Below are 27,876 nucleotides of genomic sequence, written 5' to 3'. Positions count from 1 at the left end.
ATTGGCAAAAAACACACACATTTCTTCACACAGGGTCGTGGGGTTAGACAGGGATGCAGCTTAAGCCCCACCCTCTTCAACATATATATCAACGAACTGGCGCGGGCACTAGAAAAGTCTGCAGCACCCGGCCTCACCCTACTAGAATCTGAAGTCAAATGTCTGCTGTTTGCTGATGATCTGGTACTTCTGTCACCAACCAAGGAGGGCCTACAGCAGCACCTAGATCTTATGCACAGATTCTGTCAGACCTGGGCCCTGACAGTAAATCTCAGTAAGACCAAAATAATGGTGTTCCAAAAAAGGTCCAGTCACCAGGACCACAAATACAAATTCCATCTAGACACTGTTGCCCTAGAGCACACAAAAAACTATACATACCTCGGCCTAAACATCAGCGCCACAGGTAACTTCCACAAAGCTGTGAACGATCTGAGAGACAAGGCAAGAAGGGCATTCTATGCCATCAAAAGGAACATAAATTTCAACATACCAATTAGGATCTGGCTAAAAATACTTGAATCAGTCATAGAGCCCATTGCCCTTTATGGTTGTGAGGTCTGGGGTCCGCTCACCAACCAAGACTTCACAAAATGGGACAAACACCAAATTGAGACTCTGCACGCAGAATTCTGCAAAAATATCCTCCGTGTACAACGTAGAACACCAAATAATGCATGCAGAGCAGAATTAGGCCGATACCCACTAATTTTCAAAATCCAGAAAAGAGCCGTTAAATTCTATAACCACCTAAAAGGAAGCGATTCCCAAACCTTCCACAACAAAGCCATCACCTACAGAGAGATGAACCTGGAGAAGAGTCCCCTAAGCAAGCTGGTCCTGGGGCTCTGTTCACAAACACACCCTACAGAGTCCCAGGACAGCAGCACAATTAGACCCAACCAAATCATGAGAAAACAAAAAGATAATTACTTGACACATTGGAAAGAATTAACAAAAAAACAGAGCAAACTAGAATGCTATTTGGCCCTACACAGAGAGTACACAGCGGCAGAATACCTGACCACTGTGACTGACCCAAAATTAAGGAAAGCTTTGACTATGTACAGACTCAGCGAGCATAGCCTTGCTATTGAGAAAGGCCGCCGTAGGCAGACATGGCTCTCAAGAGAAGACATGATATGTGCTCACTGCCCACAAAATGAGGTGGAAGGAAACTGAGCTGCACTTCCTAACCTCCTGCCCAATGTATGACCATATTAGAGAGACATATTTCCCTCAGATTACACAGATCCACAAAGAATTCGAAAACAAATCCAATTTTGAAAAACTCCCATATCTACTGGGTGAAATTCCACAGTGTGCCATCAAAGCAGCAAGATTTGTGACCTGTTGCCACGAGAAAAGGGCAACCAGTGAAGAACACGCACCATTGTAAATACAACCCATATCTATGCTTATTTATTTTATCTTGTGTCCTTTACCATTTGTACATTGTTAAAACACTGTACATATATATATAATATGACATTTGTAATGTCTTTATTGTTTTGAAACTTCTGTATGTGTGATTTCTACTGTTAATTTTTATTGTTTATTTCACTTTATATATTATCTACCTCACTTGCTTTGGCAATGTTAACACATGTTTCCCATGCCAATAAAGCCCTTGAATTGAATTGAATTGAGAGAGTTAAGGGCTGAATAGGAAAGGAGAGAGAGAGAGAGTCAAGGCTGAATAAGAAAGGAGAGAGAGAGAGAGTTAAGGGCTGAATAGGAAAGGAGAGAGAGCGAGAGTCCAGGCTGAATAAGAAATGAGAGAGAGAGGGAGTTAAGGGCTGAATAAGAAAGGAGAGAGAGAGAGTTAAGGGCTGAATAGGAAAGGAGAGAGAGAGAGAGTTAAGGGCTGAATAAGAAAGGAGAGAGAGAGAGAGTTAAGGGCTGAATAAGAAAGGAGAGAGAGAGAGAGAGAGTTAAGGGCTGAATAAGAAAGGAGAGAGAGAGTTAAGGGCTGAATAAGAAAGGAGAGAGAGAGAGTTAAGGGCTGAATAAGAAAGGAGAGAGAGAGAGTTAAGGGCTGAATAAGAAAGGAGAGAGAGAGAGTTAAGGGCTGAATAGGAAAGGAGAGAGAGAGAGAGTTAAGGGCTGAATAAGAAAGGAGAGAGAGAGAGAGTTAAGGGCTGAATAAGAAAGGAGAGAGAGAGAGAGTTAAGGGCTGAATAAGAAAGGAGAGAGAGAGAGAGTTAAGGGCTGAATAAGAAAGGAGAGAGAGAGAGAGAGTTAAGGGCTGAATACGAAAGGAGAGAGAGAGAGAGTTAAGGGCTGAATAAGAAAGGAGAGAGAGAGAGAGTACAAGTAGATAGAACATCCCTCCATTGGCCATCAGAGCATCGTAACCATGGTAAAGAGTGGCCGATTGAAAATATTTGTGGCAGAAGGCACTGATCCATAGAGACACACACACACCACCTACACACTGAACCACCCTCTCTCTTTCTTTCTCTTTTTTTCTCTTTTTCTTTCTCTCATGCATTCACACCCCCACATTAACAGAAATACCGCCCCTTCCTCTCTCCTCTCTTCTCTCGTTTTCTCTCTCTGTCATCCCATTTTTAACACTTGTTCCGGTTGCTAGGAGACGCAAAGCCACAGAAACAGATGGGTCAGAATGGAAACAGCGGAATGCTGAGATATATTTGGGGGGCAAAGTTGTGTGTCAGAGGGTATTGCATGTGGTGTATTTGTGTGTGTGTTTGTATGTTTGTGTGGGTGTGTGTGTGTTTGTGTGCTTCTTAAATACCAGCCCCTCGTATCATGCTTGAACAGCTTTGGATATAAGTGCAAGTTAGTAGCACTGATATTTGTCAGTCTCTGCCACGCACATAGACTAACAGTACATGGCCTTCAGATTGCAGGCCTGAGTACAGTAAGACTAAAGCAAAGTAACTTGCGAGCTACTGCTCCGTTTCAACTGTTATGGGCAGCCTAGCTGTTTGGAGGAGGTGCTTTCTGTATCCGGAAGTGTCCATGTACACAAAGACACCAGTCAGTGGCAGAGGTAAACAATATCCTGTATGATTTCAGATTTCAGCATTTGACATTGCTCTACGTGTGTGTGTGATGTGTGTGTGTGTGTGTGTGATGTGTGTGTGTGTGTGTGATGTGTGTGTGTGTGTGTGTGTGTGTGTGTGTGTGTGTGTGTGTGTGTGTGTGTGTGTGTGTGTGTGTGTGTGTGTGTGTGTGTGTGTGTGTGTGTGTGTGTGTGTGTGTGTGTGTGTCACCTTTGAGAGGTCCACCAGAGTGTTGGCCTGATCACTCAGTTTCCTCTGCTCCATCTTCACACTACGCAGTCTGCAAAGAAACACACACATACACTGTGTCACACACTTACACACTGTGACACACACACACACATCGATGATGCATCCACAAAATAGTTAAGCCAGAAAACTGCTAGGTCACAGCCAGGTAACAGTTATTAGCCCAGCTAAGTTAGCAGCAGGTGTATAGCATCCGATTCTAGAATTAGACAGCATAGACCAGACCAGGAAGTACATACAGTAGAAGCCAACTGGTCCAACAGCTTCAGTTAGCACCATTCACTGGACATGAGTTCCATTTGGCTTCCAGAGCAGGTATAAACCCATCATTGTCTAATCTATTTTCACGTCAGACTAGACAGGTGTCAGACTAGCTAGCCAACCTCTACGACTAATTAACACAGGTTAACCACTATTTGCATGATCAATGGCGTTTTTCATTAATCATGGATAAGCTAGCTAGTTAAACACGTCTATCAGGATGTTTCTCATAATGATGCTGGGTCAGCCCTGTCAACCAATCACAATGCAGTGTTTCCTGTCCTGGAACTAACCACAGAGACCTAGGCTAGACAATATGTCTGGGTTGTTAATACATGTAAGTGTATTGAGGGCTGGGGTCAGAGATGTGATGTGTGTGTGCTCTCACTGGTGGATGGCCTGCAGGAACTTCCTCTGGTGTTTGCGGACTCTGGAGTGGTCAATCTTCTTCTGTAGTTTGGTGTGTTTGTAGATGAGCCAAGTCTCCCTCAGAACGTTGGCCGCAGCATTTTTTATCTGCACGGAGAGAACACACACACAGTTACACAGGTAGCCCCTGGCAACCGAGTCAGGCAGCAAATCTACCCGGCCTCTTCCCCATCTCCCTCTATCTTCCTCTCTCTCGTTCTCAGTCTCTATCTCTCTTCCTCTCCCTCCACACACAGACAATGTCTTCTTTCAACTCACTCCTCTGTTTTTCTCTTCCCCTGGAGAGTACAACAGTCCCTACTCTCTCTGTCCCTCCACACACATTTGCTCACATACAGTCAGTCACACACTGTCCTTATGTAGAGTCAGCCTCCTCAGCCCAATACTATTCATCCACACAGACCTGTCCTTAGAGAGAGTCAGCCTCCTCAGCCCAATACTATTCATCCACACAGACCTGTCCTTAGAGAGAGTCAGCCTCCACAGCCCAATACTATTCATCCACACAGACCTGTCCTTACGTAGAGTCAGCCTCCTCAGCCCAATACTATTCATCCACACAGACCTGTCCTTAGGGAGTGTCAGCCTCCTCAGCCCAATACTATTCATCCACACAGACCTGTCCTTACGTAGAGTCAGCCTCCTCAGCCCAATACTATTCATCCACACAGACCTGTCCTTACGTAGAGTCAGCCTCCTCAGCCCAATACTATTCATCCACACAGACCTGTCCTTACGTAGAGTCAGCCTCCTCAGCCCAATACTATTCATCCACACAGACCTGTCCTTAGAGAGAGTCAGCCTCCTCAGCCCAATACTATTCATCCACACAGACCTGTCCTTAGGGAGTGTCAGCCTCCTCAGCCCAATACTATTCATCCACACAGACCTGTCCTTACGTAGAGTCAGCCTCCTCAGCCCAATACTATTCATCCACACAGACCTGTCCTTAGAGAGAGTCAGCCTCCTCAGCCCAATACTATTCATCCACACAGACCTGTCCTTAGAGAGAGTCAGCCTCCTCAGCCCAATACTATTCATCCACACAGACCTGCCCTTACGTAGGGTCAGCCTCCACAGCCCAATACTATTCATCCACACAGACCTGTCCTTAGGGAGAGTCAACCTCCACAGCCCAATGCTATTCATCCACACAGACCTGTCCTTAGAGAGAGTCAGCCTCCACAGCCCAATACTATTCATCCACACAGACCTGTCCTTACGTAGAGTCAGCCTCCACAGCCCAATACTATTCATCCACACAGACCTGTCCTTACGTAGAGTCAGCCTCCACAGCCCAATACTATTCATCCACACAGACCTGTCCTTAGAGAGAGTCAACCTCCACAGCCCAATACTATTCATCCACACAGACCTGTCCTTAGGGAGAGTCAACCTCCACAGCCCAATACAGACCTGTCCGAAGAGATTCCATCAAGCAACCCCTGTGCTTCAATTACCTCTTTTGCCAAATGGCCTGGATCCTTTGCTGTCGACACGGAGCCCTGCCGATCCATCACGACTGGTCTACCGACGTAACTGTCCGAGGGGGTTTCTGTCCACCGAAGCAAGCACCAGTTAACCTGGAGCTAGCCTGGAGCTAGGCCCTTCTCCCGGCTAGCTGAATAATTCCATCAGATAATTCCTGGGCTTCAATACCTCTTGTGCCAATTGGCCTGGACCCTTTGTTGCCGACACGGAGCCTCGCCGATCCATCATGACTGGTCTGCCGACGTACCCGTCTGAGGGGGTTTCAACAGACTCTCCCGTTGCGATGTCCCCCTGAGGCCCATCTGCTAGCCTGCTGCTAGCCCGGCCTGCTTGCTGTCTGAATCGCCGTGCCTCCAGCTCGCCTAGCTACTCACTGGACCCTATGATCACTCGGCTACACATGCCTCTCCCTAATGTCAATATGCCATGTCTATTGCTGTTTTGGTTCGTCATTTTTGTCTTATTTCACTGTAGAGCCTCCAGCCCTGCTCAATATGCCTTAGCTAGCCCTTTTGTTCCACCCCCCACACATGCAGTGACCACACCTGGCTTAAATGGTGCCCCTAGAGACAAAACCTCTTTCATCGTCACTCAATGCCTGGGGCTTACCTCCACTGTACTCACATCCTACCATACCCTTGTCTGTACATTATTCCTTGAATCTACTCTTCTGTGCCCAGAAACCTGCTCCTTTTACTCTCTGTTCCGAACGCACTAGACGACCAGTTCTTTTAGTCTTTAGCCGTACTATTATCCTACTTCTTCTTTGTTCCTCTGATGATGTAGAGGTTAACCCAGGCCCTGCAGCCCCCAGCATCACTCCCATTCCTCAGGCGCTCTCATTTGTTGACTTCTGTATCCATAAAAGCATTGGTTTCATGCATGTTAACATTAGAAGTCTCCTCCCTAAGTTTGTTTTATTCACTGCTGTAGCACACTCCGCCAACCCGGATGTCCTAGCCGTGTCTGAATCCTGGCTTAGGAACCTGAAATTTCCATCCCTAACTATAGCATTTTCCAACAAGATAGAACTGCCAAAGGGTCGGAATTGCAATCTACTGCAGAGATAGACCGCATAGTTCTGTCTTACTATCCAGGTCTGTGCCCAAACAATTCGAGCTTCTACTTTTAAAAATCCACCTTTCCAGAAACAAGTCTCTCACCGTTGCCACTTGTTATAGACCCCCTTCGTCCCCCAGCTGTGCCCTGGACACAAAATGTGAATTGATTGCCCCCAATCTATCTTCAGAGTTCGTACTGTTAGGTGACCTAAACTGGGACATGCTTAACACCCCGGCCGTCCTACAATCTAAGCTAGATGCCCTCAATCTCACACAAATCATCAAGGAACCTACCAGGTACAACCCTAAATCCGTAACCATGGGCACCCTCTTAGATATCATCCTGACCAACCTGCCCTCTAAATACATCTCTGCTGTCTTCAACCAGGGTCTCAGCGATCACTGCCTCATTGCCTGCGTGCGTACTGGGTCCGCGGTCAAACTACCACCCCTCATCACTGTCACACGCTCCCTAAAACACTTCAGCGAGCAGGCCTTTCTAATCGACCTGGCCCGGGTATCCTGGAAGGATATTGACCTCATCCCGTCAGTAGAGAATGCCTGGTTGCTCTTCAAAAGTGCTTACCTCTCCATCTTAAATAAGCATGCCCCATTGAAAAAATATAGAACTAAGAACAGATATAGCCCTTGGTTCACCCCAGACTTGACTGCCCTTGACCAGCACAAAAACATCCCGTGGCATTCTGCATTAGCATCAAATAGCCCCCGCGATATGCGGGGTAGTCAGGAACCAATATACTCAGTCAGTTAGGAAAGCTAAGGCTAGCTTTTTCAAACAGAAATTTGCTTTCTGTAGCACTTATTCCAAAACGATTTCGGACACTGTAAATTCCATAGAGAATAAGAGCACCTCCTTCCAGCTGTCCACTGCACTGAGGATAGGAAACACTGTCACCACCGATAAATTTACGATAATCGATCATTTCAGAAGCATTTTTCCACGGCTGGTCATGCTTTCCACCTGGCTACCCCTACCCTGGCCAACATCTCACCAACCCTATTCATCCACACAGACCTGTCCTTAGGGAGAGTCAGCCTCCACAGCCCAATACTATTGATCCACACATACCTGTCCTTAGGGAGAGTCAGCCTCCACTGCCCAATACTATTCATCCACACAGACCTGTCCTTAGAGAGAGTCAGCCTCCACAGCCCAATACTATTCATCCACACACACAGACCTATCCTTAGAGAGAGTCAGCCTCCACAGCCCAATACTATTCATCTACACAGACCTGTCCTTAGAGAGAGTCAGCCTCCACAGCCCAATACTATTCATCTACACAGACCTGTCCTTAGAGAGAGTCAGCCTCCACAGCCCAATACTATTCATCCACACAGACCTGTCCTTAGAGAGAGTCAGCCTCCACAGCCCAATACTATTCATCCACACAGACCTGTCCTTAGGGAGAGTCAGCCTCCACAGCCCAATACTATTCATCCACACAGACCTTTCCTTAAGGGAGAGTCAGCCTCCACAGCCCAATACTATTCATCCACACAGACCTGTCCTTAGAGAGAGTCAGCCTCCACAGCCCAATACTATTCATCCACACATATCTGTCCTTAGAGAGAGTCAGCCTCCACAGCCCAATACTATTCATCCACACATACCTGTCCTTAGAGAGAGTCAGCCTCCACAGCCCAATACTATTCATCCACACAGACCTGTCCTTAGAGAGAGTCAGAGGAGAGACCTGGGAGGAGTCACAGTCACCGCCTCTGCCATTTCAAATCACATTCTAACACACACATTTTCAACAAATCAAGCTTGATTAATATAACCAGGTGTTTTAGTGCTGTGGTATAACAAAAGCCTGCACACACACACTGTGGTTCCCCAAGACCAGGGTTGAAGAACACTTTTAAATCATCAGTAGGACACCCTGGAGGGTGGCAGTGAGGGAGCATGTATCAATCAGTGAAATGGATCAATTAGCTCAGTGTGTTAGATGCTAAGTACAGTCAGGTGTGCTGCATGGCTGGAAAAACACACTGCTTCTGGAACTCCAGCACCAGGGATGCCTAGCTAGCCTTGTTATATATGTACATTATGTATATTCTGTATGGTTTAGTAGGTTGCTATGCAATTACAACACAGGGGCCTGAAAAATCCCCTCAACCCCTTCCTTTGAATGAGGGAACATCTCTGAAGACATAAATTGAATGAGGACTTCAAAGAGATGCCGTGCAGTGAGCAAAACAATTATCCCCCCGTCTGAGGAGCACAAAGGACCTGGCAGCACTGCTAATCAGCATGAGTCCACCGCAGTCAAGGACTGCACACACACACACACACACACACACACACACACACACACACACACACACACACACACACACACACACACACACACACACACGAACAGCAGTTCTTAGGGCTGGTGGGAGAGTTCATTCAACCTAGGAGAGTCTGTTTTAATCAGAAGTTAAACAGATAACATGCAGGTTGGAAATGTCATTGCGTTTGCTGGCTGGCACATTCTGAAATTATCCAGAGTGTCATAATGATGTCACAACAACTCCAAGGTGCTATCCCTAGCAACTTTACCGCCACATAATTACAACACTATCGTCCTTGTTAGTCACATAGTTACAACACTATCATCCTTGTTAGTCACATAGTTACAACACTATCATCCTTGTTAGTCACATAGTTACAACGCTATCATCCTTGTTCGTCACATAGTTACAACACTATCATCCTTGTTAGTCACATAGTTACAACGCTATCATCCTTGTTAGTCACATAGTTATAACACTATCATCCTTGTTAGTTACATAGTTACAACACTATCATCCTTGTTAGTTACATAGTTACAACACTATCATCCTTGTTAGTTACATAGTTACAACACTATCATCCTTGTTAGTTACATAGTTATAACACTATCATCCTTGTTAGTTACATAGTTACAACGCTATCATCCTTGTTAGTTACATAGTTACAACACTATCATCCTTGTTAGTCACATAGTTACAACACTATCATCCTTGTTAGTCACATAGTTACAACACTATCATCCTTGTTAGTTACATAGTTACAACACTATCATCCTTGTTAGTTACATAGTTATAACACTATCATCCTTGTTAGTCACATAGTTACAACACTATCATCCTTGTTAGTCACATAGTTACAACACTATCATCCTTGTTAGTCACATAGTTACAACACTATCATCCTTGTTAGTTACATAGTTATAACACTATCATCCTTGTTAGTTACATAGTTACAACGCTATCATCCTTGTTAGTCACATAGTTACAACACTATCATCCTTGTTAGTTACATAGTTACAACACTATCATCCTTGTTAGTTACATAGTTATAACACTATCATCCTTGTTAGTTACATAGTTACAACGCTATCATCCTTGTTAGTTACATAGTTACAACACTATCATCCTTGTTAGTTACATAGTTACAACACTATCATCCTTGTTAGTTACATATGGGCGCTGTTACCCACCTTGTCATAACCTATTTGTGTGTGTTAACATCTTGGGTTATGGGTTCTTATTGGTTGTAAACATAACAGTTGTTTGAAGTGGCATCCAATGGTTAAATCCTACAGGTCATGTTTTAGTGAACTGAAGTTCCTCTAGAATACTGACAGACAGGACAGGTTATTGGAGAGCAGGTTAAATAAACATCTAGTATCCACAGAACCCTTAGTAGATTGGCAGGTCAAATGTCATCTGTCAGCTGATTCATCTCATGGTTAAGATGATAGTGATAAAAGATGGCAGTCTATGTCTGCTCTGTTTTACTGCGGTACTTTCAGGACCAAGACTAGCTCCACCTTCCTATTTATTTGGGAGGAGGTCTGCAGATAGACTTCTCCTAAAGCTTATAACAGGATCAGTACAACAGACAGCGGGGAATAGAGACTGCAAGAGGTTAGACATCTTAAATAATTGTCATCCTTTCACGTGTCCTGCTGTTTTCAGTGTTGATACTGAACACATATTAATTAACACAATATTAATTCAGATCAGAGATAGTTTAGGAAAGGAAGATGACCTAACAATGGGATTTCCTGAGGTCAAACGTTTTCTTCTTTATTCCATTCCTCCCTACTCAATCTGGTATCCCTATTAGGGCCATATGGCCATCTCCTACCCAGCCAGTCATGTTGCTGACATATATTTGATTTTTTTATTTGATTTAACTAGGCAAGTCAGTTAAGAACAAATTCTTATTTACAATGACTGCCTACTGAAAGGCAAAAGGGCTCCTGCGGGGACGGGGGCCTGGGATTTAAAAAATAATATAATTACAATATAAATATAGGACAAAACACAAATCACAACAAGAGAGACAACACAACACTACATACAGAGAGATCTAAGACAACAACATAGCAAGGCAGCAACACATGACAACACAGCATGGTAGCAACACAACATGGTAGCAGCACCATACATGGTACAAACATTATTGGGCAGGAGAACTTGTAGTGTATTTGAGGGTTAAAAAGGCTTCTGAAATTTGTAATTTCCACTGAGAAATGTCAGACTTGATTTTGCCTTCCATCCAAATCACAATTCATGTCTTGTTGCTGCAAGATTATTTTCCTGCTGTAGCAAACTGGTTCAAATTAAGATCCTACATCTGTACCTTGACACAGGGAAGCCATGTTGGTGCCGTATGGCTTCCCCCTACCTGGGCACTGGCCAGCCATGTTGGTGCCATATGGTTATCATGGCCTGACCTCATACCTGGAGTCAGCTTTGTTTCTATTATGGATCCTTCCTTACATAACACAGCAAACTCACTGTGACCAATATGCAAACGCAATATGGAGAACAATGGTGGTGGTTCTGACGGCTCCACTTGTTAGTGCATGGTGCTAGCAATCCAAGAGTTAGAGGTTTGATTCCCACATGGGCCACATATATACTAACTAACCATGTTATTATCATATTATATACTACATATATCCATGTTATTATCATATTATTATATACTACATATCCATGTTATTATCATATTATGGTATACTACATATCCATGTTATTATCATATTATAATATACTACATATCCATGTTATTATCATATTATAATATACTACATATCCATGTTATTATCATATTATTATATACTACATATCCATGTTATTATCATATTATATACTACATATATCCATGTTATTATCATATTATATACTACATATATCCATGTTATTATCATATTATAATATACTACATATCCATGTTATTATCATATTATATACTATATATATCCATGTTATTATCATATTATTATATACTACATATCCATGTTATTATCATATTATTATATACTACATATCCATGTTATTATCATATTATATACTACATATATCCATGTTATTATCATATTATAATATACTACATATCCATGTTATTATCATATTATATACTATATATATCCATGTTATTATCATATTATTATATACTACATATCCATGTTATTATCATATTATATACTACATATATCCATGTTATTATCATATACTACATATCCATGTTATTATCATATTATGGTATACTACATATCCATGTTATTATCATATTATATACTACATATATCCATGTTATTATCATATTATGGTATACTACATATCCATGTTATTATCATATTATATATTACATATCCATGTTATTATCATATTATTACAAACTACATATCCATGTTATTATCATATTATATACTACATATATCCATGTTATTATCATATTATTACAAACTACATATCCATGTTATTATCATATTATATACTACATATATCCATGTTATTATCATATTATTACAAACTACATATCCATGTTATTATCATATTATGGTATACTACATATCCATGTTATTATCATATTATATACTACATATATCCATGTTATTATCATATTATGGTATACTACATATCCATGTTATTATCATATTATATATTACATATCCATGTTATTATCATATTATTACAAACTACATATCCATGTTATTATCATATTATATACTACATATATCCATGTTATTATCATATTATATATTACATATCCATGTTATTATCATATTATATACTACATATATCCATGTTATTATCATATTATATACTACATATATCCATGTTATTATCATATTATATACTACATATATCCATGTTATTATCATATTATATATTACATATCCATGTTATTATCATATTATATACTACATATATCCATGTTATTATCATATTATAATATACTATATATCCATGTTATTACCATATTATTACAAACTACATATCCATGTTATCATCATATTATATACTACATATATCCATGTTATCATCATATTATATACTACATATATCCATGTTATCATCATATTATATACTACATATATCCATGTTATCATCATATTATATACTACATATATCCATGTTATTATCATATTATATACTACATATCCATGTTATTATCATATTATTATATACTACATATCCATGTTATTATCATATTATATACTACATATATCCATGTTATTATCATATTATATACTACATATCCATGTTATTATCATATTATATACTACATATCCATGTTATTATCATATTATATACTACATATATCCATGTTATTATCATATTATTATATACTACATATATCCATGTTATTATCATATTATATACTACAGATCCATGTTATTATCATATTATTATATACTACATATATCCATGTTATTATCATATACTACATATCCATGTTATTATCATATTATGGTATACTACATATCCATGTTATTATCATATTATATACTACATATCCATGTTATTATCATATTATATACTACATATATCCATGTTATTATCATATTATGGTATACTACATATCCATGTTATTACCATATTATTACAAACTACATATCCATGTTATCATCATATTATATACTACATATATCCATGTTATTATCATATTATATACTACATATATCCATGTTATTATCATATTATATATTACATATCCATGTTATTATCATATTATATACTACATATATCCATGTTATTATCATATTATATACTACATATATCCATGTTATTATCATATTATATACTACATATATCCATGTTATTATCATATTATATATTACATATCCATGTTATTATCATATTATATATTACATATCCATGTTATTATCATATTATATATTACATATCCATGTTATTATCATATTATATATTACATATCCATGTTATTATCATATTATATACTACATATATCCATGTTATTATCATATTATATACTACATATATCCATGTTATTATCATATTATATACTACATATCCATGTTATTATCATATTATTATATACTACATATCCATGTTATTACCATACTATTACATACTACATATCCATGTTATTATCATATTATATACTACATATCCATGTTATTATCATACTATTACATACTACATATCCATGTTATTACCATATTATTATATACTACATATCCATGTTATTATCATATTATATACTACATATCCATGTTATTACCATATTATTATATACTACATATCCATGTTATTATCATATTATATACTACATATCCATGTTATTATCATATTATATACTACACATCCATGTTATTATCATATTATTACATACTACATATCCATGTTATTACCATATTATTACATACTACATATCCATGTTATTATCATATAATTACATACTACATATCCATGTTATTATCATATTATTATATACTACATATCCATGTTATTGTCATATTATGGTATACTACATATCCATGTTATTATCATATTATGGTATACTGCATATCCATGTTATTATCATATTATTACATACTACATATCCATGTTATTATCATATTATATACTACATATATCCATGTTATTATCATATTATATACTACATATATCCATGTTATTATCATATTATAATATACTACATATCCATGTTATTATCATATTATTACATACTACATATCCATGTTATTATCATATTATATACTACATATATCCATGTTATTATCATATTATATACTACATATATCCATGTTATTATCATATTATAATATACTACATATCCATGTTATTATCATATTATTACATACTACATATCCATGTTATTATCATATTATATACTACATATATCCATGTTATTATCATATTATATACTACATATATCCATGTTATTATCATATTATTACATACTACATATCCATGTTATTATCATATTATATACTACATATATCCATGTTATTATCATATTATTACATACTACATATCCATGTTATTATCATATTATATACTACATATCCATGTTATTATCATATTATTACATACTACATATCCATGTTATTATCATATTATAATATACTACATATCCATGTTATTATCATATTATTACATACTACATATCCATGTTATTATCATATTATTATATATTACATATTCATGTTATTATCATTTCAACAGGTGTTTGAAGGGGAGTGAACCATGAGGGGGGCAGGTTGCTGGGAATGACCACTTCATATGAGGGGGAGACAGTGAGGGCTAAGGACATGACATCACTAAATCCACTCACTCCTCCACTGTGAGCATTGGAATGTACCTCAGGGCGGGGGAGGGCATCCTCTCAATATAAACAGTTTCACAGTCTAGAGCCCAAAACCCAATAACTCCAGCAAAACAGTCCAACATCTGGTCACTAATCAGATTAACTGTGTGGTAACGCTTAATGTGGGATTACAGGATAACATGTACTGTCCTGACAGGTCAAGGACCAGAGAGGAGGACCAGAGGGATGAGCTGGAATCTAGGTGATATTATTATCAATGATTATTTAATTTTTTTTTACTGTAAATGAGCAAGTATTATCATTAATAATGGTAATGATTGTCATGTGTGTTTGTGGATTGTCAATGGCAATTACCAACTCCGAGAACATGGTTTCTACAGCTTTATATGATTACTCTGTGTCCCCATGGTAAAATGTAGTTTCTGCTTACAGTGTAATTGATATCTAATGTGTGTAACGTGTATAATTAGCAATGAGGACAAGGCATTAGAGTGGTGTTTTCTTGGAGAACGTGTAACATCAACAAACTTCCAATTACCCTGGCAACGACCTCCCACCTACCTCCCCTTTAACGCTGCGTGTCACACAAAGGTGACAAAGGAAGGAGACATGTCTCTCTCACACACACACACACACACACACACACACACACACACACACACACACACACACACACACACACACACACACACACACACACACACACACACACACACACACACACCAGGAGGGTTGGGGTCAATTTGAATTAAAGTCACTCAATTCAGGAAGTGATTTGATTTTTTTAAATTTCAGTTTACTTCCTGAATTGACTGACTTCAATTAGAATTAACCCACTCACTGGAGAGATATGGAGGATTGAGTAAGAGAGCCATGAAAAAGGGAATGAGAAAGAGAGAGAGAGAGAAGAGAAGAGGAGTGAGTGTGAGGAAGGGAACCCTCTGTGTGGGCGTTATCATCTGGTAAAGGCTGAATAAGAAAGGAGAGAGAGAGAGAGAGAGTCAAGGATGAATAAGAAAGGAGAGAGAGAGTTAAGGCTGAATAAGAAAGGAGAGAGAGAGTCAAGGCTGAATAAGAAAGGAGAGAGAGAGAGAGAGTTAAGGCTGAATAAGAAAGGAGAGCGAGAGAGAGAGTTCAGTGCTGAATAAGAAAGGAGAGAGAGAGAGTTCAAGGCTGAAGAAGAAAGGAGAGAAAGAGAGAGTTCAGGGCTGAATAAGAAAGGAGAGAGAGAGTTCAGGGCTGAATAAGAAAGGAGAGAGAGAGAGTTCAGGGCTGAATAAGAAAGGAGAGAGAGAGTTCAGGGCTGAAGAAGAAAGGAGAGAGAGAGAGAGTTCAGTGCTGAATAAGAAAGGAGAGAGAGAGAGTTCAAGGCTGAAGAAGAAAGGAGAGAAAGAGAGAGTTCAGGGCTGAATAAGAAAGGAGAGAGAGAGTTCAGGGCTGAATAAGAAAGGAGAGAGAGAGAGAGTTCAGGGCTGAATAAGAAAGGAGAGAGAGAGTTCAGGGCTGAATAAGAAAGGAGAGAGAGAGAGAGTTCAGGGCTGAATAAGAAAGGAGAGAGAGAGTTCAGGGCTGAAGAAGAAAGGAGAGAGAGAGAGAGTTCAGTGCTGAATAAGAAAGGAGAGAGAGAGAGTTCAAGGCTGAAGAAGAAAGGAGAGAAAGAGAGAGTTCAGGGCTGAATAAGAAAGGAGAGAGAGAGTTCAGGGCTGAATAAGAAAGGAGAGAGAGAGAGAGTTCAGGGCTGAATAAGAAAGGAGAGAGAGAGTTCAGGGCTGAAGAAGAAAGGAGAGAGAGAGAGAGTTCAGGGCTGAATAAGAAAGGAGAGAGAGAGTTCAGGGCTGAAGAAGAAAGGAGAGAAAGAGAGAGTTCAGGGCTGAATAAGAAAGGAGAGAGAGAGTTCAGTGCTGAATAAGAAAGGAGAGAGAGAGTTCAAGGCTGAAGAAGAAAGGAGAGAAAGAGAGAGTTCAGGGCTGAATAAGAAAGGAGAGAGAGAGTTCAGGGCTGAATAAGAAAGGAGAGAGAGAGAGAGTTCAGGGCTGAATAAGAAAGGAGAGAGAGAGTTCAGGGCTGAAGAAGAAAGGAGAGAGAGAGAGAGTTCAGTGCTGAATAAGAAAGGAGAGAGAGAGAGTTCAAGGCTGAAGAAGAAAGGAGAGAAAGAGAGAGTTCAGGGCTGAATAAGAAAGGAGAGAGAGAGTTCAGGGCTGAATAAGAAAGGAGAGAGAGAGAGAGTTCAGGGCTGAATAAGAAAGGAGAGAGAGAGTTCAGGGCTGAATAAGAAAGGAGAGAGAGAGAGAGTTCAGGGCTGAATAAGAAAGGAGAGAGAGAGTTCAGGGCTGAAGAAGAAAGGAGAGAGAGAGAGAGTTCAGTGCTGAATAAGAAAGAGAGAGAGAGAGTTCAAGGCTGAAGAAGAAAGGAGAGAAAGAGAGAGTTCAGGGCTGAATAAGAAAGGAGAGAGAGAGTTCAGGGCTGAATAAGAAAGGAGAGAGAGAGAGAGTTCAGGGCTGAATAAGAAAGGAGAGAGAGAGTTCAGGGCTGAAGAAGAAAGGAGAGAGAGAGAGAGTTCAGGGCTGAATAAGAAAGGAGAGAGAGAGTTCAGGGCTGAAGAAGAAAGGAGAGAAAGAGAGAGTTCAGGGCTGAATAAGAAAGGAGAGAGAGAGTTCAGTGCTGAATAAGAAAGGAGAGAGAGAGTTCAAGGCTGAAGAAGAAAGGAGAGAAAGAGAGAGTTCGGGGCTGAATAAGAAAGGAGAGAGAGAGTTCAGGGCTGAATAAGAAAGGAGAGAGAGAGAGAGAGTTCGGGACTGAAGAAGAAAGGAGAGAAAGAGAGAGAGTTCAGGGCTGAATAAGAAAGGAGAGAGAGAGAGTTCAGTGCTGAAGAAGAAAGGAGAGAGAGAGAGAGTTCAGGGCTGAATAAGAAAGGAGAGAGAGAGTTCAGGGCTGAAGAAGAAAGGAGAGAAAGAGAGAGTTCAGGGCTGAATAAGAAAGGAGAGAGAGAGTTCAGTGCTGAATAAGAAAGGAGAGAGAGAGTTCAAGGCTGAAGAAGAAAGGAGAGAAAGAGAGAGTTCAGGGCTGAATAAGAAAGGAGAGAGAGAGTTCAGGGCTGAATAAGAAAGGAGAGAGAGAGAGAGAGTTCAGGACTGAAGAAGAAAGGAGAGAAAGAGAGAGAGTTCAGGGCTGAATAAGAAAGGAGCGAGAGAGAGTTAAGGGCTGAATAAGAAAGGAGAGAGAGAGAGAGTTCAGGGCTGAATAAGAAAGGAGAGAGAGAGTTCAGGGCTGAATAAGAAAGGAGAGAGAGAGAGAGTTCAGGGCTGAATAAGAAAGGAGAGAGAGAGTTAAGGGCTGAATAAGAAAGGAGAGAGAGAGTTAAGGGCTGAATAAGAAAGGAGAGAGAGAGAGAGTTAAGGGCTGAATAAGAAAGGAGAGAGAGAGTTAAGGCTGAATAAGAAAAGAAAGAGAGAGTTCAAGGCTGAAGAAGAAAGGAGAGAAAGAGAGAGTTCGGGGCTGAATAAGAAAGGAGAGAGAGAGTTCAGGGCTGAATAAGAAAGGAGAGAGAGAGAGAGAGTTCGGGACTGAAGAAGAAAGGAGAGAAAGAGAGAGAGTTCAGGGCTGAATAAGAAAGGAGAGAGAGAGAGTTCAGTGCTGAAGAAGAAAGGAGAGAGAGAGTTCAAGGTTGAAGAAGAAAGGAGAGAAAGAGAGAGTTCAGGGCTGAATAAGAAAGGAGAGAGAGAGTTCAGGGCTGAATAAGAAAGGAGAGAGAGAGAGTTAAGGGCTGAATAAGAAAGGAGAGAGAGAGAGTTCAGGGCTGAATAAGAAAGGAGAGAGAGAGAGTTAAGGGCTGAATAAGAAAGGAGAGAGAGAGAGAGAGAGAGAGAGTTAAGGGCTGAATAAGAAAGGAGAGAGAGAGAGAGTTAAGGGCTGAATAAGAAAGGAGAGAAAGAGAGTTCAGGGCTGAATAAGAAAGGAGCGAGAGAGAGTTAAGGGCTGAATAAGAAAGGAGAGAGAGAGAGAGAGAGTTAAGGGCTGAATAAGAAAGGAGAGAGAGAGAGAGAGAGAGAGAGAGAGAGAGAGAGAGAGAGAGTCAAGGGCTGAATAAGAAAGGAGAGAGAGAGTTAAGGGCTGAATAAGAAAGGAGAGAGAGAGTTAAGGGCTGAATAAGAAAGGAGAGAGAGAGAGAGTTAAGGGCTGAATAAGAAAGGAGAGAGAGAGTTAAGGCTGAATAAGAAAAGAAAGAGAGAGTTAAGGTCAAGAATGAGGACAAGAGAGAGAGAAGGAGAAAGAGAGAGAGAGAGAGGGAGAGAGGAAGAGAGAGAGAGAGAAAGAGAGAAAGAGAGAGAGAGAGTTAAGGGCTGAATAAGAAAGGAGAGAGAGAGAGAGTTAAGGGCTGAATAAGAAAGGAGAGAGAGAGTTAAGGGCTGCATAAGAAAGGAGAGAGAGAGAGTTAAGGGCTGAATAAGAAAGGAGAGCGAGAGAGTTTTAAGGGCTGAATAAGAAAGGAGAGAGAGAGTTAAGGCTGAATAAGAAAGGAGAGAGAGAGAGTTAAGGCTGAATAAGAAAGGAGAGAGAGAGAGAGTTAAGGGCTGAATAAGAAAGGAGAGAGAGTTAAGGCTGAATAAGAAAAGAAAGAGAGAGTTAAGGACAAGAATGAGGACAAGAGAGAGAGAAGGAGAAAGAGAGAGAGAGAGATGGAGAGAGGAAGAGAGAGAGAGAGAAAGAGAGAAAGAGAGAGAGAGAGAGAGAGAGAGAGAGTTAAGGGCTGAATAAGAAAGGAGAGAGAGAGTTAAGGGCTGAATAAGAAAGGAGAGAGAGAGAGAGTTAAGGGCTGAATAAGAAAGGAGAGCGAGAGAGTTTTAAGGGCTGAATAAGAAAGGAGAGAGAGAGTTAAGGCTGAATAGGAAAGGAGAGAGAGAGAGAGTTAAGGGCTGAATAAGAATGGAGAGAGAGAGAGAGAGTTAAGGGCTGAATAAGAAAGGAGAGAGAGAGAGTTAAGGCTGAATAAGAAAAGAAAGAGAGGACAAGAATGAGGACAAGATAGAGAGAAGGAGAAAGAGAGAGAGAGGGAGAGAGGGAGAGAGAGAGAGAGAAAGAGAGAAAGAGAGAGAGAGAGAGAGAGAGAAAGAGACGTACAAGGCCTTGTCATCTTCACTTGGAGCCTCTAATTAATGTCACCTAGGATGCAGGAGAAACCTCTCCTTCTCAAGTTAAAGGCCTGTGGGAGGTGTGTGTGTGTGGTAGAGTGTGCGTTTGGGTTTTGTTGGGATCAAAAACTAAACACAAAACCAATAGATAGCCAACAGGTCAGTGAATAAAATACATTGTGCTTCCACCTCAAACCTATTGGCTTCGGGTATAACTCAGGGGTGTCCAACTCATTCCATGGAGGGCCTAGAGTCTGCAGGTTTTAGTTTTTTCCATTGAATTAAGACCAAGACAACCAGGTGACGGGAATTCCTTACTAATCAGTGATCTTAATTCACCAATCAAGTACAAGGGAGGAGTGAAAACACGAAGACCTTCGGCCCTCCGTGGAATGAGTTTGACACATGGTTTAACCTGTGAATGTCATTAATTGACCAAGTTACTATGGGAGACAGAGGATGTTTTCTGACCAATAGAAAGAGATCCCTGAAGGTTTTCAGAAGGTTACATCCTAACATTACAAACAGTGGCCAAATGTTTATCTAAGCCGTAAAGGTCAATGATGAATAAGAGAGAAAATGTCCTTGAAGTTCCCAGGCGGTATATCCACAGTAACAATCTTTAATACAATGAATGTTCTGGAAAATGTCCAATATAAAACTGCTCTAAGAAAACTATGCTCTACTATAGCCCTGAGATCATTTTGCAGCCATTTTACAAATATTCTGGAGTATGTTCCTTGACCCTAAAATCCCAGTTCTTTGTAACTGTGTGTGTGCCAGACTGCAGGCAGGGTGCATGCCTCAGAGCATGTGCAGGCTTGTGTTTGTGCATTCGCCTGTACCAGTGAGAATGCCCCTGTGTGAGAAAAGCCAAACCCATCGGAGTGTGTGAAACTTCCTAAAGAGACCAAGTGGCTCCTCTGTTTTCAGCTGTGGTCTGGTCCGAACTTCCCCTTCCGAGAGAGGAGCTGTGAGTCCTTCTTTCCCTTCGCTGTGGTCTGGTCCGAGCTTCCCCTTCCGAGAGAGGAGCTGAGAGCTGAGTCCTTCTTTCCCTTCGCTGTGGTCTAGTCCGAGCTTCCCCTTCCCAGAGAGGAGCTGAGTCCTTCTTTCCCTTCGCTGTGGTCTGGTCCGAGCTTCCCCTTCCCAGAGAGGAGCTGAGTCCTTCTTTCCCTTCGCTGTGGTCTGGTCCGAGCTTCCCCTTCCCAGAGAGGAGCTGAGAGCTGAGTCCTTCTTTCCCTTCGCTGTGGTCTGGTCCGAGCTTCCCCTTCCCAGAGAGGAGCTGAGAGCTGAGTCCTTCTTTCCCTTCGCTGTGGTCTGGTCTTAGCTTCCCCTTCCCAGAGAGGAGCTGAGTCCTTCTTTCCCTTCGCTGTGGTCTGGTCCGAGCTTCCCCTTCCCAGAGAGGAGCTGAGAGCTGAGTCCTTCTTTCCCTTCGCTGTGGTCTGGTCCGAGCTTCCCCTTCCCAGAGAGGAGCTGAGTCCTTCTTTCCCTTCGCTGTGGTCTGGTCCGAGCTTCCCCTTCCCAGAGAGGAGCTGAGTCCTTCTTTCCCTTCGCTGTGGTCTGGTCCGAGCTTCCCCTTCCCAGAGAGGAGCTGAGAGCTGAGTCCTTCTTTCCCTTCGCTGTGGTCTGGTCCGAGCTTCCCCTTCCCAGAGAGGAGCTGAGAGCTGAGTCCTTCTTTCCCTTCGCTGTGGTCTGGTCCGAGCTTCCCCTTCCCAGAGAGGAGCTGAGTCCTTCTTTCCCTTCGCTGTGGTCTGGTCCGAGCTTCCCCTTCCCAGAGAGGAGCTGAGTCCTTCTTTCCCTTCGCTGTGGTCTGGTCCGAGCTTCCCCTTCCCAGAGAGGAGCTGAGTCCTTCTTTCCCTTCGCTGCGTCAATACTTTATCTAAGCTAAAATTATTGATCACCTCTCTCTGCTCTGCTCTCCTCTCGCCTGCCAGATACACAGAGACATAATGTACCCTACATATTTCATAGTGGGGGCTATTTTTGAAACTTGGATCTTTAAACTGCATGAGAAATTGAGAAGGACCAGTGCATGGATGGAAGGAGGGAGGGAGGGAGGGGGGAGAGAATGGCCCAGGGGGGAGAGAATGGCCCAGGGGCGAAGAGAAGGTGGGTGAGAAATACAGATGGGGTAAAGAAAGATGTAGAAGGGGGAGATAGAGAGAAAGAGGACGGCAAGGGAGAGAAAGATATGTCCCCCTGCCCAGTGCTTTCCATACTGGCAACACAACACTCTCTCTTGGGGGAACAGCGTCACTTCATCGCAGGGTGCCGCGTGTGCATCTGAGGGCCAATCAGAGCTTGCATGCTGCTTGGGAGTCATCACTGCTTTCAGCAACTTAAAACCCTCACACCAACTCCCCCCTATTTCTAACCCTAAAGCAGAGAACCAGATCAGAGGCCAACAGCATACAAACACACACACATACATACACATACAAACACAAACACACACAGACATACCCTCTTGGTGAGTTGTGTGTCCATCATGAAGTTGTGGACGTGTTTCTCCGCCTTGGTCAACTCCAGCTTCCTTGCTACCACGGCAACCACCAGAGCTGTACAGCCCGCACCCTGAGAGAGAGAAAGAGAGAGAGAGAGAGAGAGAGAGAGAGAGAGAGAGAGAGAGAGAGAGAGATGAGTGAGTGAGTGAGTGAGAGATGAGAGTCAACACAATCTGTCAATCAGTGGATCTCAATTAGGAAAAGCGAGGGAAAGAAAGGCGTGTATCATCAACAGTCAACAAGGATGGAGGGAGAGAATGAATCTCAGATGAGAGCGAGAGAGCGAGACTGAGAGAGCGAGAGAGAGACAATATGACATTTGAAATGTCTCTATTACATTGGAACTTTTGTGAGTGTAATGTTTACTGCTCATTTGAATTTTTTATTTCACTTTGTTTATCTATTTCACTTGCTTTGGCAATGTAAAGATATGTTTCCCATGCCAATAAAGCCCCTTAAATAGAAATTGAAATTGAATTGAAAGACAGAGAGAGTTAAAGAATATTGTGTCTCAAAATCTAATGTTCTCAGACATTTTCATTCGTCTAGAATGGTCTGAAGTCCAACTTCAAGTCAAGATTCTATGCATTAGGAGAAATCTGCAAGCCTCAATCCCAAACGAATAAGAATTCAATCTAATTAGATGGTGCCAGTCTGAATTAGATGGTGCCAATCCTTTCCATTGACTTGGGATTCATGGCTGTAGATTCCTCCTAATGCATGCAGCTAACAGGGTCTAACAGGGTCTAACAGAGTCTAAACTACAGATAGAATGTGGAATACTACTTTAGAAAACGACAAAACATCTGACGTTAGGAAAATGTCTGACAAACTTTGATTTTAGGGAGAACTGTGGCTTGAATAGTCTCACAGACATCCCTGGGAGAGAGAGACGGAAAGAGATAGAGAGAGAAAGGACAGGAAGTTAATTAAGTTTCATATTAAATACTGTTTTGTACGGTAGAGAAGGAGAAAACATGTTTCTGAAGAGGGAGATAGAGAGGGAGGAGAAAGAGAGGGAACAGGAATGTGCTGGTGAGAGAGGAGGAGAGGAAGGAGGAGAGAGGAGGAGAGGGAGGAGAGGGAGGAGGAGAGAGGAGGAGAGGGGAGGAGGAGAGAGGGGGAGAGGGAGGAGGAGAGAGGAGGAGAGGGAGGAGGAGAGCGGAGGAGCGGGAGGAGGAGAGAGGAGGAGGAGAGGGGAGGAGGAGAGGGGATGAGAGGGAGGAGGAGGAGAAAGGAGGAGAGAGGAGGAGGAGGAGGAGAAAGAGAGGGAACAGGAATGTGCTGGTGAGAGAGGAGGAGAGGGAGGGTGAGAGAGGAGGAGAGGGAGGAGGAGAGAGGAGGAGAGGGAGGAGAGAAGAGGAGAGGGAGGAGGAGAAAGAGAGGGAACAGGAATGTGCTGGTGAGAGAAGAGGAGAGGGAGGGTGAGAGAGGAGGAGAAGGAGGAGGAGAGAGGAGGACAGGGAGGAGGAGAAAGAGAGGAGGAGAGGGAGATAGAGAGAGGAGGAGGGAGGAGGAGAGAGGAGGAGAGGGAGATGGAGGGATGAAGTAGGTATTAATGAGGTCACATAACTCCTGAAAAGAAATGAATTAGGATTAACCATGTTTAATCCAAATATGTGTGTGCGTGCGTGCATACTGAATGTTGATAAACCTGTAGCTAATGGACTAGACTTTAATGCACACTCTTGAAAAAACAAGGTACTTTTGCTGAAAATAACTTTAGCGAGCGCACCTAAAACATAAAAGACAAAAAGTCAGTGACCACATCTTTACTCTCCGTACACTCTATTTGTAAAATATCAATAAAATATAGTGAAAGCCTCGCAATGTTTTTATGTGTGTGTGTACATGTATGTCTGTGTATGAGTGGGTTAACAAAGTAACACTGATTTCAAACTAAATATCTGTCATAAACAGGGAACCACCCATCTGGGAACCACCCATCTGGGAACCACCCATCTGGGAACCACCCATCTGTCCTCAACAATGATGTTTCTCTTGCTGCGGGCGATTCCCTGATCCACCTCTACGCAGACGACACCATTCTATATACTTTCGGCCCGTCATTGGACACTGTGCTATCTAACCTCCAAACGAGCTTCAATGCCATACAACACTCCTTCCGTGGCCTCCAACTGCTCTTAAACGCGAGTAAAACCAAATGCATGCTTTTCAACCGATCACTGCCTGCACCCGCATGCCCGACTAGCATCACCACCCTGGATGGTTCCGACCTTGAATATGTGGACATCTATAAGTACCTAGGTGTCTGGCTAGACTGCAAACTCTCCTTCCAGACTCATATCAAACATCTCCAATCGAAAATCAAATCAAGAGTCGGCTTTCTATTCCGCAACAAAGCCTCCTTCACTCACGCCGCCAAGCTTACCCTAGTAAAACTGACTATCCTACCGATCCTCGACTTCGGCGATGTCATCTACAAAATGGCTTCCAACACTCTACTCAGCAAACTGGATGCAGTCTATCACAGTGCCATCCGTTTTGTCACTAAAGCACCTTATACCACCCACCACTGCGACTTGTATGCTCTAGTCGGCTGGCCCTCGCTACATATTCGTCGCCAGACCCACTGGCTCCAGGTCATCTACAAGTCCATGCTAGGTAAAGCTCCGCCTTATCTCAGTTCACTGGTCACGATGGCAACACCCATCCGTAGCACGCGCTCCAGCAGGTGTATCTCACTGATCATCCCTAAAGCCAACACCTCATTTGGCCGCCTTTCGTTCCAGTTCTCTGCTGCCTGTGACTGGAACGAACTGCAAAAATCGCTGATGTTGGAGACTTTTATCTCCCTCACCAACTTCAAACATCAGCTATCTGAGCAGCTAACCGATCGCTGCAGCTGTACATAGTCTATTGGTAAATAGCCCACCCATTTTCACCTACCTCATCCCCATACTGTTTTTATACTGTTTTTTATTTATTTACTTTTCTGCTCTTTTGCACACCAATATCTCTACCTGTACATGACCATCTGATCATTTGTCACTCCAGTGTTAATCTGCAAAATTGTAATTATTCGCCTACCTCCTCATGCCTTTTGCACACATTGTATATAGACTGCCCCTTTTTTTCTACTGTGTTATTGACTTGTTAATTGTTTACTCCATGTGTAACTCTGTGTTGTCTGTTCACACTGCTATGCTTTATCTTGGCCAGGTCGCAGTTGCAAATGAGAACTACCTGGTAGCCTACCTGGTTAAATAAAGGTGAAATAAAAAATAAAATAGGTCATAAAACATCTCTCTCTCTCTCTCTCTCTCTCTCTCTCTCTCTCTCTCTCTCTCATAAACATATCCAGGGACAGCAGACAAATCTTTGTAATGAAACGCACACACGTACACAGCCATATGCACATACACAGCCATATGCACGTACACAGCCATATGCACGTGCACAGCCATATGCATATGCACATACACAGCCATATGCACATACACAGCCATATGCACATACACAGCCATATGCACGTACACAGCCATATGCACGTACACAGCCATATGCATGTACACAGCCATATGCACGTACACAGCCATATGCACATACACAGCCATATGCACATACACAGCCATATGCACGTACACAGCCATATGCACATACACAGCCAAATGCACATACACAGCCATATGCACATACACAGCCATATGCACATACACAGCCATATGCACATACACAGCATATACACAGCCATATGCACATACACAGCAACAGCCATATGAACATGATAAAATGAAAAGCCTTGCAGAGTGACATGTTTTTGTAATCTATTTGGCATACATTAACAAACTCCCCCATTCCACTCCCCTCTTTTTAACACACTGACACCTGTCGTCCCCCCCCCAGCCTCAGGGCAGTGGTATATTCCAACACTGTTGGCCTTCGCTGTTGTCATAGAGACGGGGGTGAGAATTCCCCCTATAGAAAGTCATTATAATCACTTTCAACCAGGGACAAATCACATCCTGTACTCACTCACTCTTTCTCTCTCATCAACCTCTTATCCTCTCTCTCTCTCTGACCTCTCACCTCCTCTTTTCCCTTCTCTGCTCATCCTCCTCTCATCCTCCTTGTTCTTTCTGTTCCTCTCTATCTTTCTCTCTGTAGCTTTCTCCATCCATCCCCCTCTTCTGGTGAACAGAAACAAAAACCTCTCAGAGACAGAGACCCTGTCTATATAACTCTTTTGTGTGTGTGTGTGTGTCTGTCTGTGTGTGTGTGTATTTGTGTGTGTTTATGTTTATGTGCATGATCTTGCATATGTGTGTGTCATTTTGTATGTACATGTGTTTGTGTTTGTGTGTGTGTTTGAGTGTGTGTTTGAGTGAGTGAGCGTGTTGTCTGCGATGTATCTGGAATCATATTGAGAGTCAAGCTCTGTGATAGTGGGTATGTGTAGGATGCAGTCAGTAACAGTGGGTATGGGAGTATCTGTGTCCACCCCGTGTGTGTGTGTGTATCTGGCTTTGTAAGTGAAGGTGTGGGCGTATGTTGGTGTGAGCAGGAACAGACAGGAAGACAGATACAGAGAAAGAGGCTGACAGAATAAAGGGACAGTGAGAAAAGAACAGAATGAATGAATGAATGGAGAGAGAGAGGGAGAAACAGCAGAAAAATAGAGAGAAGACAAAAGACAAAGAGGGTAAAAGAGATAGATGGATAGAGGGAGAGAGGGAGAAACAGCAGAAAAATAGAGAGAAGACAAAAGACAAAGAGGGTAAAAGAGATAGATGGATAGAGGGAGAGAGTGAGAAACAGAAGAAAAATAGAGAGAAGACAAAAGACAAAGAGAGTAAAAGAGAGAGATTGATAGAGGGAGAGAGGGAGAAACAGCAGAAAAATAGAGAGAAGACAAAAGACAAAGAGAGTAAAAGAGAGAGATTGATAGAGGGAGAGAGGGAGAAAGAAGGAGCGAGGAAGAGACAGAGATCACCTGACTGAAATAAACACAAACAAAAACAGAAAGAGAAGAGAGAGATGGGTGGAGGGAGAGAGGGAGAAAGAAGGAGGGAGAGAAAGAGCCTTCAATACTGACACTAACGAGAGAGAAAGAACGAGAGAACGAGAGAGAGAACGAGAGAGAGAGAGAGAGAGAGAGAGAGAGAGAGA

The 27,876-nt window shown here is 41.9% G+C and overlaps 1 protein-coding gene across 1 annotated transcript in view; it reads right to left on the bottom strand.

The window, feature by feature from the left end:
- The window catches only part of LOC115124132 (small conductance calcium-activated potassium channel protein 2-like), a 135,455-nt gene that overhangs the window by 3,325 nt on the left and 104,254 nt on the right, over nt 1-27,876 (bottom strand). The window contains exons 6-8 of the mRNA XM_065027791.1: nt 22,706-22,816; nt 3,931-4,058; nt 3,243-3,312 (exon numbers count right to left, since the gene is read on the bottom strand). Of these exons, the coding sequence (XP_064883863.1) occupies nt 3,243-3,312; nt 3,931-4,058; nt 22,706-22,816 (309 nt within the window). The remainder of the gene's footprint in view (nt 1-3,242; nt 3,313-3,930; nt 4,059-22,705; nt 22,817-27,876) is intronic.

Source organism: Oncorhynchus nerka, linkage group LG14 (genome assembly GCF_034236695.1).
Source record: "Oncorhynchus nerka isolate Pitt River linkage group LG14, Oner_Uvic_2.0, whole genome shotgun sequence".
In the NCBI taxonomy this organism is placed as follows: Eukaryota; Metazoa; Chordata; class Actinopteri; order Salmoniformes; family Salmonidae; genus Oncorhynchus; species Oncorhynchus nerka.
The sequence above is the reverse complement of the archived record's forward strand: the minus strand, read 5'-3'. Positions and strand labels throughout refer to the sequence as shown.